This window comes from Dipodomys merriami, unplaced genomic scaffold, assembly GCF_024711535.1.
Source record: "Dipodomys merriami isolate MVZ:Mamm:240054 unplaced genomic scaffold, mDipMer1.0.p SCAF_38, whole genome shotgun sequence".
Taxonomy (NCBI): Eukaryota; Metazoa; Chordata; class Mammalia; order Rodentia; family Heteromyidae; genus Dipodomys; species Dipodomys merriami.
Genome location: NW_027205381.1, coordinates 2,738,713 through 2,754,907, shown reverse-complemented (window position 1 = coordinate 2,754,907; position 16,195 = coordinate 2,738,713). Strand labels below are relative to the sequence as shown.

Here is a 16,195-nt window from a genome sequence, read left to right as displayed (position 1 = left end):
TTCTCCTAACCATAGAACTGAGGACTGGAATTCATTTGGCTTTTCTCAGCTACTTGATTGCATCATTAGGAATCATTATTAAGAGTCAGTAAAAGTGCTAGAATAGAAGTCTACACCCACAAAGGTATAAGAACTTGAGAAATTGATGAATCCTTGCTCTAAATATAGATTTTCATTACAATGATTAAAAACAAAAAGGTTTCCTCAATGATTATATATAAGAAGTATACAAAACTGTTAAAACTATCCCTGAATTTGTTAAGAGGATTATAATAGCCTTTTATTGCTAAGGTTGAGGAAGCTAAAAAGGAGCAAATTACAGAAGATAATTTATCATTGTAAGTAATGACAGATTTTAATTATTTTCTAATTCTACAATAATATGGCTCTGAAGACTTTGTCACAAAGTGGTCTTGTATGGTGCTTAGCCAAAGGGTGCTTTATGGTGTCCCCTACCTACAAACAACTGGCTGTTCAGTTGCAATCGGAAGTGCCCATCCTCTGAAGTCTGCCTGGTGCTCCGCGGAAGGCTGTCCACCTGCAGTGAGGTTTCCTTGAGATTCCTCTCAGCTCGGATGTAGTGCCACTGGTTGTCATTAAGAAGAGAAGGAGACTGGACGATGAGTTCTACAGGACCATTCCCAACATCTATGGCAAACATGATCTCAGAAGGAGCTGAAATCAAATAATAAGAAAAGAAGAAGATGGATTGAAGATGTGTGACAGGCACAAGAAAGTCCTGAGTGAATTGGGAGAAAGGCTTATAAGTCATTCTGAATGGAAAAAATACTAATGTACATTTATACTGTTGTTCTGAAGTACTGAGATCATCATTAACAGTAATGAACACCAAAATAGGGATGGTAGTAAATGTTGGTAATCCCACTATTTCGGAGACTGAAGTAGGAAGATTCTGAGTTTTAGGCCAGCCTGTGCTACATAGCAAGATTTTGTCTAAAAATAATTAGCAGTAACAACCATCAAATGGTAATGAAATGAATATATATGTATATCTGTATGTATATGTATACATATGGGTATGTATGTACCTATGTGTATATATGTGTATATTTATATAACCACACACACACACACACACACACACACACACACACACACACACACACACACACATTCCAGGCTTTCTTATCCCTAGTTAATCCTTATTGTACAATTCAGAAAACAGACTAGAAACCTAGGCCATTGACACCTCTCTGACAGATAATCATCTGTGCTGATGCCTTGGATGTCCGCTTTATAATATGGATTCAGTTGTTTCCTTCTGGCTCTCTGTAGCTATGAGCTTTACTAAGCATCTCCATTCCTGCAAGGAGGTGGTCTATGTTCTATGGAGTCCAAAACCTTCCTTTATGACATGTCATAAATGCTTGTGATACCAAGTATGTATATTTTGCTCCTGAGTGAAAAAGTACTAACTTGTCTAAGAACACTAGCTTTCTTAGTTAAGGAGACATCAGTGCATGTGGCAGAAACTCAATTAATTTAATCTGAGCATACTGTCTTCTGTCTTCTGAATCTGTTCTAAATACCTTCCATGGCTCTTTCAGCCTTAAAAATGAATGGAAGTCAGATAGAAGTCTCTTAGGAGTAATAGTACCGATGATGAATAAATAATGAAGTAGTTATGATTGATGATGAAATAATTGAATGATGGCAGTGACAATGGTGATGGTTGTAGTGTTACTTCTGGTAGTGGTAGAAGAGGTAATGATGGTGATTGTTTTAAAGATGGTGATATGGGTAGCAATTGAGAGAGTTGGAATGGTGGTTGTGGTGATGGTGGTGGTAGCAATGGTGACAGTGATGGTGATGGTAGTGGTAGTAATTATGGTGGTGATGTTGATAGTAGTGTGATGTGGTGGTAATGATAGTGGTAGTAATTGTACTGTGGTAGTGGTGGTGTTGGTACAGGTAGTAATTCTGGTGGTTATATTGATAGTGGTAATAGTAATGGTGATATTGGTGGTAATGATGGTGGTGTTATTGGTAGTACTAATGGAACTGAGAGGTTAATTATATAGCTAAGAAGACCATTTCTAGTGAATAAATGAAACCATCAGATGGCAGATATTTCTTTCCAATGTAAATGACTTATGATTATCCCCTCCTTTCTGTGCTTTAATCAGGAAATGGACATTTAATTTGACCATGTTATCACCCGATGGACATAAATGATCCTTGATCCCAAAGGTGAAACACTACTCTGGACCACTCTACCCCCAGTATTTAAGTCAGGACAGAAAGCTATCCTTAGTGTAAGAAACTCACAATGCAGAATTGCAAGTAATTTGAGATCTTGAATTACTTCACTTTCTAGCAAGTGCTGACTTCAAGGAAAAGTAGTAAGTTGGAAGCTAAAAACAGGATTTGAGCATATAGACTCTTCAATTCCTCTTCCCTAAACCAAGCTTAATAACTCAGCATGAATCAATGTTCCCAGTTGTACAGTGGGAAATAAATAAGTACCTAATCATCTGGTTGTTTGTATTTTTTGTTGTTGTTGTTCATTTTTGCCAGTCCTTGGGTTTGAACTCTAGGCCTGGGCTCTGTCCCTGAACTTCTTTGTACTTAGGGGAAGTGCTCTATTTCTTGAGCCACAGAACCACTTCTGGCTTTTTCTTGAGCATTTTTATTGGGAATAAGAGTCTCACAGACTTTCCTGCCTGGACTATCTTCGAACCACGATCCTCCGATCTCAGGCTAAGTAACTAGAATTATAGACCTGAGACAATGGCACCTAGCAGTTTGTCTGTTGATTATGAGAAGTTTGTAGAATTGTGCCTGGTATGTAGTAGGGATCATAAACGGTATTTTATCACTGAATCACACAATTTCCCAACCTGAACATATTGGTTTTAGCTTACAAAGTCATGCACTGAAAGAAATGGAATTGAAAGGAACAGACTGGGCTTTAATTTGGTCCTTATAAAGAACCACACTAGTTGTACTCTCCATAGAGTGTATTATACTTCACTTAATTCATTTGCAACCCATTGCTTACCACCCAGTGTGTTTACCTGTAGGCACATTCTAGCTACTGCAAATAAGGAAAACCATACAGCCTGTTTCTCTGGGTCTGGCTTTTTTTGCTTAATATATTTTTCTAAGTCTTTCCATTTCATTAGAAATGTTATAATATCATTCTTTCTGATGAATAAGTAAAATTCCATTGACTATATATATATATATATATATATATATATATATATATATATATATATATATATATATATATATATACAACAGTCTCTCAATACATTTAATCATTGAGGGGCATTTGGGCTGATTCCATATTTTGGCCATAGTAATTAATGTACAATGAACTTGGTTGTGCTGATAATTTTAGTGTGACCTTTGTTTGTGCTCTTTTGGATAAATGTCCAGGAATGGAATTGCTGGGTAAAAGCATAGCTCAAATCAAAGCCCAAGAAAATAAATACCAGAAAATGAATACTTACAAGAGGGTAAAGTGGGACCAAGGGGAAAGGGGTAGAAAAATGAAAGAGGTAAGGGGGAGAATACAGGGAAGAATTCATAGTATGTACCATAGAATTGAGAAATATGAAGGAAGAGGTGGATCAAATGGGTGTGTGAAGATGTTGAAGTGATGAGATGGGTCAAGATGAATTATACATATAAACTGCTTCTTTTAATGGTAAAAATTCAGTATATAACCTAAAATTAAAATACTTAAGGGAAAAGGTGGTAGAGAGGGGTGAGTGAGAATGTTGAAAGAGGTGACAGTGATCAAGATGCACTATATTCATAAACTGCTTAGATGAATGACAATTCTTTGTACAACTATTTAAAGATAACAAAAACATTTTAAATAAATATTTTTAAAAGAAAGGTACAGGGGGCTGGGGGTTTAGCCCAGCGGAAGGGCGCCCGCCTGGCACGCCCAAGGCCCTGGGTTCGGTTCTCAGCCCTAGTTTAAAAAAAAAAAAAGAAAGGTACAGATTGAATACAATTAAGGAAAAATTAATAATGAAGGTTGACCTCAGGACCTAGTAATACCTGTTAGTCCTACCCATCTCCAAATCCATTAATCACTGAGAAATGACTAGGCTATACATTTACTGCTCTCTATAGAGCACAGAGTATTTGGGGGACAGGATGTTAAAAGTTTTACTAAAACCTTCCTGAAAAGCTAATCTTGCAGATATTATGTTCAACCAAGACAGCACATTTTTTTTCCTGGAAGGCTGCTTCTCTGCTTAGGTCAGCCCCTCTTCCACCTCCAAAGTTGGCTTTCTATCTATGCTGTACTACATCATGTATCTCCCTGTCCCATAATGATTTGCTTACTGGCTGTCTCCCCGAGCAGCCTGCAAACTGTAGATCTGTAATGATTTATTAAAGACCCAGCCTTGACCCCTGTGTTTAAATGCAGACAGCTTTTGCCAAACTTAAATTTTCTTAATGAAAACATTGTTATACCATACATAGGAAATACAATTTTGTCACATTCTTTTGTTGTTTTAGAGTTTGATACCAAGGTATGAGTTCAACGTGTAAATCTTTTTAAAACTTATTATTATTCAGGATGTGATGTAGCTTAGTGGCAAAGTACAATATCCCATATCAAAAAAGAAAAGACAAAAATATAGTAAAAATATTATTTGTCTTCATTCAAGTAACTATTAACAATCTACCGTCTCTTGTGGAAATGAAGGAGAATCAGTGAAACATAATACTATCTTCTAGCATGTACCACAGGAAAAACAGTTTGCCAAGCATTTTTCATGATTTTATTGACTGATCCTCACCAACTCAAGTGATGAGTATTATTTTAAAGGAACTAAGGTGGATGTAGCAGAGTAACTTAGCCTGTAAGGAAGGAAGATAGAATTTGAATTTGGAGAATATGTCTCCAGAACTCATTTTTAGCCTACTCTTCCAATGACAAAGCCTCTGACCTTGAAACACGAGTGGGTATCCCAAGCTGGCAAAGCTACAATATGCAATAAAGATGCCTGGCATATCTGAATGAAAAATATGTGAATGAATAAATGATGTACCCATTGTGTGTGCATTCGGCCTTGAGACAAACATAAGCCAAATCTCAGTGGTGCATGCACATACAAGCCCATGGGATGTGGAAATGCTGTCCCAACATTAGTTCTCTTATGAACTTTGCTTTTCATCTATGATTGGTCCCTTTTTCATGATCTACATGGCTCCAGAGAAAGTCAAGGCATCACCTCAACTTTGGATAGAATTATTTTTGAATTAATTTGTTTTGGTTTGTTTTTGTTGGTTTGTCATGTCTGTCCTCATGCTAGGCACTCAGAATTTAGACAACTCACTTTTCAGATGACTGATGACAGACTATATAAATGTTGTAATTGGACATTTACAGGTGTCAGGAGAAGAGGATTGTCTGTATGATATTCTTCTTGCCCATCATGGTTTTGAAAGTTTCCTCTTATTAGCTATACAACACTGCTCCTCCCTGTACTCATCTTTAAGAACCATAAAGATGGAACCATAATTCATTCCTGTATCCTCAACTCATAACCAAGTCAGGAATAAGAACATTCTCAAGGTTCATTTTGTGGATTAAAGAGGTTGCCTTTCTTGTAGCCAATTAACCTCTCTAACCTTCCACATCTTTGTCTATGAAATCAGAACTATGAACTGAATAAAATACTACAAGTTTTTGGGTCCACAGACTCTGAGAATCTGATGGTAACTGATGCTTTTCTCAAAAGAGTTTTGAAGAAAATTAGAGTGATTTCTTGAATGTCCTAAGCTTCTGGCATAGAGTGAAATCAATCTATTTTCTCTCAAGTCCTAACATTCTTGAGTCTTGAGGCAGTTTTCACTGTAGTATAAGGAGCTTCTTGAAGAACAGAGATGTCAGGTAGAATCCTGTATTCTGAATATTCCTGGGCACATGATACTCACTTAGTGAACAACCTCTCAGGAAGCAAGTTAAGTAATGAGGATCACAGCACAATGGAGTAATAATCACAAGTAGGATTGTCTGAGTACAGAATAGATGAGTATAAAAACTTACTATGTGTCTAATAATAATAATCACTCAAATATCTAGTGAAAATTAACAGTAGTATTAATTTTTATCATGTTTTGAGATTTTGGACTATATTATCTTCATTATAACAACACATTTCATAATATTCTTATCATAACTTTGAAATATGTAGTCTATGTCTTTCTAAATATATGTATGCATATACATATGTCTTTTCCTTACTAAGAAACTGGACAAGTTTTAAATCAATTCTGGGATGGATTTCAGGGCCCATTTGAAATAATATGATTAGAGAGAAGTTAGCTTTATAAATAAAAATGAAAAAATAAAACCTAGTTATTTAGAGAAAATGATTCTAATATAGTCTTTATTAGGTCAAAAACAGTACTGGTATTACAGGTCCAAGATTAAATAACCACTTACTCATCTTTTATGTTTCTAGGCATTTTGCATGCATTATATTTCAGAACTGACAACTGCCTCAGAAGATTTACAAATGATACTGTATCATTACCATCTTTCCAACAATACCCATGGGAAATAACTTGTTCTTTATTCTTCCATTCCACTTGAGGCAGAACCAGCCCCACTCCCGGGTTTATGGGTAGCCCTGGTATAAACATCTGCATTTTTCCCTCCCTGTCCATAGTTACAGACAAATAACATATCAGGAGAACTGAGTCAGCTGGGAAAGAAGGGTTTGTACTGTAGATATATAGCTAGAGTTAGACTTAGACAAAAGAGGATATTAAAGTCAAGAAACAGAGAGAGAGAGAGAGAGAGAGAGAGAGAGAGAGAGAGAGAGAGAGAGAGAGAGAGAGAGAGAGAGAAAGAGAGAAAGAGAGAGAGAAAGATTAATAGAGAGAGAGAGAAATACCCAGATTACTGATCCTTTATTAACTCCTGAATTCAACCAGAAGTACAGAAAAACCCTCTTTCTTGTACTCATTCATGAACCTCACTATCAGAGAATTCCCATGCTTGTGTCTGCCAGTTCAAATTGAGGATTTTTTTTTAAAAATTGAAGTTAAATACATCCACAGGTTTCTGAGTATCACCAACCCTCTGATAGATAAATAGACAATATATTTATAAGTTAGATCATTAATTTATTTGGAGGAACAGAAATTGGAACACACAACATTAACTCTGCAATCTAGGTTCTTTCTCTAATGTCAGATGCTATCTCCTCCTTCAGTACACTTCACCATGTTTCTACCTGAAATCATTGTCATAAAAAGGGAACTTTTCCTAATCTTTTCAGCAATACATTCACTATAACTTGAGAACATAGTGAAAGGTCTTCCTTTTTACCTTGGATCCCAAGGTGACAAGATTCATATGCATTGGTTGTAAGTGGGCCCAATGAAATTGGCTGAAATATTCATGGGAACCTGCTTTTCTCTGTCCAATAACTTGAGTGCACCAGTCTCAGAGCTGCTGTTTGAATAGTCATAGAGAAGTATCCCCTATTCCTTGCGGATGGGAAGCAAATCTATTCTGAGGCACTTCAGCTGTTAAAAGGCCCTTTGCTTTCCAAGCTAGTTGGTTTGTAGGGGTTTCTTGCTCTGAACTCTTTAGAGTAAAAATCTCACCTGTCTATAAGGATTAGTATGAGATTAACTGTAAGTAACAAATGTAAGTTTGAGCATTTCCCCTCATAAATTAGATTAATAATTAATTGTAAAAACTAATCATCTTACGAACTATGAGACCAAGTACCTGTTTTATAACAGATTTGCTTACATATTTTGGAGTTGCTGTGATGAAATCCAGGGCCCTGGCCATGATATACAGTTTCTCTACCATTGAGTTATATCCTCAGACTACACTCTTGCACATTTTAATGTTTTTATATAAAATCTTGTTCAGGAATGCAATACTGACAAGTCAAGTATATGCCAAACATTTACTTCTACAGTTCAAATCTTTTATAAATTTAAACCTATCTGCATATTTAAACACATTTTTCATGACCCAGCTGGCAAACTATAGTAACACAGAGTACAAACAAATTGGACATTGATATGTAATTAACATTAAATCATCACTCATTATCTTGTGATAATATACCATGACATTTGCCACTGCTTTAATGAGTTAAAAGGCTTCAGGGCCTGATTTTTATTCAATTTGCATTGAGGTTATTATTCCTATATTCTGAAATGTTTGGCACTCAACCCACATTGTTATATCCTGGTAAAGTTAGGTATTTTATTTCACACCGTAGCAAAAAGAGCTTCTTGCCATTATTAGTGTACATAATTCGAGTTAACGGTGGTAAAAACTATCAATGAAGAAGTTCTCTTTCCTATTCTGTATGCTGTCATGGCCACAGAACAAACACTAAATATTTGTTGATGTGCTAGAGACTTACACAAATATCTCCATCATCTTCTCCAGCCAATATGCTTGTCTATTTTCTGTGGCTTTCAAATCCCCAACTCTGGGCAGATGCCAGTGGCTCATGTCTGTAATCCTTGGTACTCAAGAGGCTGAGATCTGAGGATCTTAGTTTAAAATGAGCCTGAGCAATAAAGCCTGTGAGACTCTTATATCCAGTTAACTACCAAAAATGCCAGAAGTAAAGCTGTGTCTCACATAGTAGAGTGCCAGCCTTAAACATAAAAGATTGAGGGCAGTGTCTCAGCCTTGAGTTCAAGCTCTATGATCAGCATATACACACATGCACTCTCTCTCACACACACACATAACACACACACATAACACACACAGATGCACACACACTCACAAACACACATATTCAACTGTGATGTAGAGACATTGATTATGCCTTCTACTTCATGAAAACACATCAGTGTTGTGGTATTGTCAATTCCCTCATTCAAACTATAGAAAAACATCACATCCATCTAGATAAGTACCACACAAGAAGAAAGCAGGAGTCATCACAGTCATGTAGACAAGGGCTAGGTGGGGTAAAGTCCAATCTGTTTATAAGCAATAGGGGAACTCTAAATGAAGAGGAGCCCAAAATAATAGCAAAAAGTGTCTAAAATGTGTGTACATATGTGTATGTGTATGTACTTTTGTGTTTTGTGTAGGTCCTAGAGATTGAACTCAGAGCCTAGACTCTCTCTCTCAGAGCACTAGTGCTGTATCACTTGAACCACAGCTCCACTTCCAACTTTTTGGTAGTTAATTGGAGATAAGAGTCTAATGGGCTTTCTTAGCCAGTCTGGCTTCAAATTACATCCTAAGATCTGAAACTCCTGAGTAACTAGGATTAAAACATGAGCCACTGGCATGCCTGTTTTTAATGATCATCACTAACAAGTAATTCTAAGCTTTGTAAAAGATAAAACATTTGTCAATCAATAAATCTTTTGTTGGTCTACATTTCAACAGATACTAATCTTTATACTGCTATTTTTCAATAATATATATGTTGACTTCAAATCACAATATTATATGGCTTAACATTTAATAAATATGATAATTTCTGTGAATGAAATTTAACTCATATAACTCCAGGTATCCTGTGCCCTCCTAAACATGTACAATGTAATATGTATTTGTTTTCAAGAGTTAGAGCTCACCTTCTGACTCTTCATCTATGTAATTTCTTTAATGTCATGGTTGAAACTTGAATCTCACTGAACACATAGCTATAGGACAAGGGTTTGAAGATGCAACTTGCACACTTATGTAACTTATGCAAGTTCAAGCTTTGGAAGCTTCCTTCAATTTATAAAAGAAGAGAAATCCATGATGAATTTTGTGGTGAAAGATATTCTGTTAGAATTATTTTAATTACAAAGATAGTAGGAAGTCACTAGAATTGACTCTGAAAAAAATCAGGACATTATTATAAAATACAATTTAAGAAAAATAAATTCCTGAACTTTATTATAAAATAGATTTCTTACATATGTGTACCAAAGATATTCTTATGTTTAAAATATTTTGTAAATATTTGCATATCAATACCTTTATATAGAAACAGATTTAATTTAAAATGAATAAAATGTGTTCTTTGTTCAATATAAAAGAGGATAGATTGGAAAATATGATTTAGATTCTCTTTTGAACAAAAACGTGTATAGAAAATCAATTTTGATGAATTCATTGACATATTTGCAAAAATAGTGACATTAGGACCAGAAATTTTAATGTCATTATTATTGAAATATAGCAATATGTTGGGATCCTTTCTCACAAAAATAAATTAATTAAATACTGTATTTTGTTTTCTCTTTTCTGGAACTTTTTAAAAATATAATTTTGTTAGCATGATTATATACAGAATATTCAATGGCAGAAAATTTCCCAATCAATGTTTATACTGTTTTTCATTTCAAATCATGTTTACTATTGAATATAAACCATACACAGGAAGGAAGTTTGTCCTAGAAGACAGGTATTCTGATATTTAATTCTGTGCCTACTATACTGTTGGTTATGGGGAAGAAATAGAGAAAAGCGATGAATTGTCACTGCAAGTCATACTCTTCTGATAGTGGGAGATTAGTCAGGAAATTACTTTGGAAATACAAATACAACAATATGTGGATACAAAATATGTGCAGAATCCTAACAATCATTTCTGTTCTCCATAACATGTATGGTTCTACAGTATGGAAGCTTCCAGTCATATGTATAAAAGTGTTAATGGCCCAAACAATGGTGCTTACAAGTATCCATGAAAATATTTACAATGCAGATTTTGGGAGTTTGGCAGCACTGGGCTGTATACTAAAGACCTCATGCCGGATGAGTTTGTTTGCTCAGCTGATGCTACCACTTGAGCTACACTTCTATGATTTCTTAATTTTGGAGATGGAGGAGTTCCATGACTTTTTCTGTTGGGCTGGCTTCCAAACAGAACCCTTCAGATCTCAGCCTCCTGAGTAGCTAAGATTACAGGCATGATCTACCTATGCTCTGCTAGAATGCATATGTTTAATAGTAAATTATAAAGCATTAGAAGGAAATGGAAATTATCACTGCTCTTTTATCAATGTTCAATTGTACAAATATTTATTAGTGCTTCACAGTCAAGTTAAAGCAAACCTTTGTTCTCTTGACCAGTGACATTCAATTCGTAAGTGGGACACTTACAGCTCATTTCAAGTCTGATGAAGTCTTTCATGCCAAGGTTTTCTAGAAAAACTCCTGATAAAGCAGTGGTTTTAAAAAAGAAGGAAATATCAGCACTGAACTCCGCATGGAAGGTAGGAAAGTGGAGATAAGAGGCTTCAGTGTAAAACGAGACAGCATTCCAGAAGTGTCCTGCAAGTGAGAAAAATCCTTCAGCATGGTTTGTTGTTTTCAATGGGGTATGGGAAGCACTGGGCAGGTGGGTAATTGTTAAGACATTCTGCAGGGGAAAGGGATAAGAGAATAAAAGCATCTTATGTTGGTGGAATGCAGAGAGAAAGCTCCTTTCAGTTTAGTACTCACTGTCACCATAGCAACGTAAGGGGCCAATTCTCCAAGCAGCTTCTGAATTTGATCTGTTGGTATCAGTGATGACAATCTGAGTGACAGGCAAGTGGTCTTTGAATGAAAGAAAGCCAGTATCACTTGTCCTGTAAAAACATAAATTAAAAAAAGAAGACAACACATGGTTAATCTATAAACTCAATGCAGAGGCTTCTCTTCTTTAAAGTGATTTGGGTTGGCTGCCTCCAGGCTGGTGTGGACAGGAACATCTTTCATCTCAGGAGTGTATATAAGATACTGACATGCCAATTACAAAACCCATGGATGTCTTCCAAACACCATTAAATTTTACATCTTCCCCAACTGTGTTTGCAGACGCATAGATGGTGTACAGAGATTGCCTCTGCTTATCGTGGCTAAGAGAATTCCACCTGCCCAATGCAGTGCTAATGGGACTTTAATCATCACCTCATGTTCTTTTGAAAAATGGACTATCTCAGTAACAAACTTGAAATAGATATCATATGTCCTTCTCAACAATCACACCAAAGGCTGTTTCAGCCACCTGCCAACAGGTTTTAATAAGCTTTGTATGGTTCTTATCACCTTTTACCTCATGCAATTACAAGTCTTTGTAGTGTCTGGTTGCTTTCCTATTTTGGTCTTCTTTTTAAATTTCCTGGTTGTTAATGATTCCGGCTTTATTCTAATTAATTATGCAAATAAGAAATTGACTGGTTACCTTTTGATAAGGAAGTTTAAAAAGAATAGAGCTAAAATTTTATCTTCTGGGTTTTTTTTCATGGTTATGACTACATCTTTGATAAAGGAAAAATCAGAAGAAAGAAACTAGCATTGAATGTGCAAGTATTTTGAGTCTTAAACACCATAGGGGGATATATTTTTTTCCACACAATACTCCTATGCAGTAGGTACCACTATCCACATTTAAAAATAGAGAAATAAGCGTAGAGATAGTAGGTCACTTGACTAAGTTTAAACAGCAAAAGGTGAAAGAAGTTGTATTTTGAATTAAGTTGCATCTTTCTCACATACCAATAGTCTGGGCAAATAATTTCATTTCTGAGATTTTCAATGTGTTTAATTCTTGATGTTGTTGCTGTTGTTTTTGTCTTGTTTCACCATATAACTCAGGCTGGCCTAGAACTCACTATAATAGCCCACTGAAGGCCTGGGGTCACAGGCATGCACAATCATTTCCAGCTAGTGAGTTCAGTTTTTAAATGGAGCCATATCTGCATAGCAGCACATACAGGATTAAATGAGATAATAGTGTCTGGGACCATGTTGCTTAGTCTATATTAAATACTCAGAAATGATGGAGGTGATAGAGGTGACAGAGAGCCCTCTATTTCATTCTTGAAGTACTCTGGGCCCTCAGGCAAAATAACTTACATTTTAGGCATCGATGATTCTATATTGGAGAATTCTTACGACACAACACATGTGGAAAATTAAATTTTAAGGTTTAGTATTGAACTCATGAGATTTGGATAAAAACACTTATTAATTTATCTTGGTTATAAATAAATCAAATATTCACCTACACATTCTCTCCTTCAAGACTATTAGCCAAAAATGTGGGAAAATGCATTATACAATATCTATAATTTGAGAGCCATAATTAGAAGCTATTCAAATGCCCTAGAATAATAATGCCTTGTTTCAGTTTGAGGGCACATCTATGAGTGTTGCATAAACACAGAAGAAACTTCCCATTAAATTCCAATTGCTTTTCAAGAAGAGATTTTAAAGCAGATTTCAAATACTGTAAGTGGAATGAGGGCTAAATCTCAATGCTTTGCTGAAGAAAGTCTTCAAAGCTATAGGATGCTGTTTCTTTCTATTTTTATTTTCAGGGTGAAAATTGTGGATTCTGAATTTATCCACTGTTGTGATGTCTGTCTCTCTTACACACTAAGACATCTTGTCTACATCAATTTGGTGTTCTTGGGTCAAATTGTGGCACCTACAAATAGCACTCTAAGAATAAAATCTCTTCCAAATAATAGAGGAAAAAAATAGCATTTAGTTTGATCTGTTAACACACATTACCAAGAACACATTTTTATCTGAAAACTTAAGAACAAACCCTCAGTTGCCCTCCAAATTTGTTTAAAGCATCAGAAATAGATACAACTCCTATAGAAGCCTGGGAAGTAAAAAAAAAATCTAAGCTTGTATTAGATATGATATTTATGAATGGAAACACTACAAAGTAACCCTTTTCTTTGTACAACTAATATATGCCAATAAATTTTTCATAATAAAAATTTTAATTAAAAAAACAAACAGATAGAAGATGGCATCCATTTTCAATGTCAGGGATGAAGTTGTAAAACAGAGAAAAAGTTAGTGTTTTTGTGTTTTTTCTTTCAGGTAGGGCTGTGATATCCACTTGAAACAGTTAATCATGCAAAATATTAATATAAGTCCAATGGACCAGACTGGGAAACTATTGAGGAACCAAGTGGACTGGAGCGGTGAGAATGACAGCTGTGCTTCCTTGGTTGATGAGGGAATAGAGCCTCAAAGCAGGGCATCCTTGCCGCAGGGACAAACTTGCCAGCAGCTGTTCCCATCCCTGAGAGTTAACCCATCCTCAGTAGTGTTGCACACTACTACACCTTATCCCACTTGGATGGTGCCCAATCTCCTAGTCCCAGGTGAGGACTATTTCCTCATGAACATAGTTCAAGGATTCCTGCTTCATTGACTTTCTCTATTTCTTGCAATCCAGCCCACCAAGAACAGGGCACACACAAGGTGGCCCCTTACATTACAAAGAAAGCAAAGAAGGCTAGAGCCCTCCTAGAAGATAGCTTCAGCCAGGCAGCATCTCACGTAGCTACCTAAAACATAGGCAGCCAGTTAACCAGAGAAGTTAAAGCCCATGGCCTAGTGATCCCCTTTTCCCAGATATCTGGAATACACTAGTTTAACCAAAGTCCCTCGGGTGAGAAAGGCCCTGCAGACGCATTTGATAAAAAAAAATACAGTAAACAGAAAAAAAAAAAAAAAGCAAGCAAACATCTTTTTCTTTTTCTCACAGGAAAATTTTGTGAGATTTTATAAAAAGATTTAAACATCTTCACAGAAGTTTTTTTTTTTTTTAATTTGTTCAAACAATACTGTGTTCACAAGATTCATGTAACTCAATAAACCCCTTGACAGGTCAATACTTAAGCTATAGGCAGTTGAGCTACCCGTGGAAAATGGCATAATTTTTTACGTGCTGTTAGGGAAACACTGAGAATACAGTTAGGTTTAATTCTATTAATAAAGAACATATATGATTCCAAAAAAACAGTACAATGATGGTTGCGGGACTGGTGTCTCACATCTGTAATTCTAGCTACTCAGGAATCGGAGATCTATGGATCTTCATTTGAAGCCAGCCTTAAGCACAAAAAGTCGGTAGAACTCTTATCCCAAAATAACCACCAAATATCTGCAAGTGGAGATATGGCTCAAGTGGTAGAGCACTAGCCTTAAGCAAAAAAAGCTAAATAAATATGAGAGAGTAGAGTTCAAGCCCAGTACTGGCAGAAAGGAAAGAAAGAATGAAAGAACGAAGGAAAGAAAGAAAGCAAGCAAGTAAGCAAGCAAGCAAGCAAGAAAGAAAGAAAGAAAGAAAGAAGGAAGGAAGGAAAGAAAACCTAACATGTAAGACCCTGGAGTAACCGATTGGGAGAAGATCTTTACTAGCCATACAACGGACAAGGGTCTCATATCTAAAATATACTTGGAACTCAAAAAATTAAACCACCCAACAACAAATCCTCAAAGAAACAACTGCCCAATAAATAAGTGGGCGAAAGACTTAAAGAGAAGCTTCTCTGAAGAAGAAAGAAGGATGGCCAATAGACACATGAAGAAATGTTCAACATCCCTAGCCATAAAAGAAATGCAAATCAAAACAACATTGAGATATCACCTCACTCCAGTTAGAACAGCAAAAATCAAGAACTCCAATAACAATAGATGCTGGAGGGGATGTGGACAGAAAGGAACCCTACTTCATTGTTGGTGGGAATGTAAACTTGTTCAACCACTTTGGAAAGCAGTATGGAGGTTCCTCAAAAGACTTCACATAGATCTCCCCTATGATCCAGCAATCCCACTTTTGGGCATTTACCCAAATGTTTACAAACAAGACCACACTAAAGCTACCAGCACAACTATGTTTATTGCAGCATTATTTACCATAGCTAAGATATGGAACCAACCCAGATGCCCCTCAGTAGATGAATGGATCAAGAAAATGTGGTATATATACACAATGGAATTCTATGCCTCCATCAGAAAGAATGACATTTCCCCATTTGTTAGGAAATGGAAAGGTTTGGAAAAAATTATATTAAGTGAAGTAAGCCAGGCCCAAAGAAGCATAGGTCCCATGGTTTCCCTTATTTGCAATATCTAGTATAGGTATGAGTCAAGCGGAAAAGGTCAGATAATGTGATGCTAGGAAAATGAACCCTTAAATATGTATTTTAATGTTTTCGTTTCTTTCATGCATGTATTTCTAATGCATTTATAAGATTATTTCTTTGTTGCTTTGTATGTCCCTCCCCCACAGTGTAACCCCCGTTTTCACTATATTTGATGTCAGTATAACATGTGGAGTAGATGGGGACAAACAAGTCGTTTAAGGATTCAGGTGGACCTGTTGCAACAATGAGAAGTACAAAATGTCATGTCAAAACCAGCATTACAATGCCGGTGTGGGGGGGGGGAGGGGGGTAT

At 36.1% G+C, this 16,195-nt stretch overlaps 1 protein-coding gene across 1 annotated transcript in view; it reads right to left on the bottom strand.

Annotated features, from left to right (window-relative positions):
• Cntnap5 (contactin associated protein family member 5) overlaps positions 1-16,195 on the bottom strand; it is a 948,142-nt gene that overhangs the window by 140,954 nt on the left and 790,993 nt on the right. Inside the window, exons 15-17 of the mRNA XM_069989436.1 lie at positions 11,444-11,571; positions 11,102-11,272; positions 457-675 (exon numbers count right to left, since the gene is read on the bottom strand). Coding sequence (XP_069845537.1) covers positions 457-675; positions 11,102-11,272; positions 11,444-11,571 — 518 coding nt within the window. The remainder of the gene's footprint in view (positions 1-456; positions 676-11,101; positions 11,273-11,443; positions 11,572-16,195) is intronic.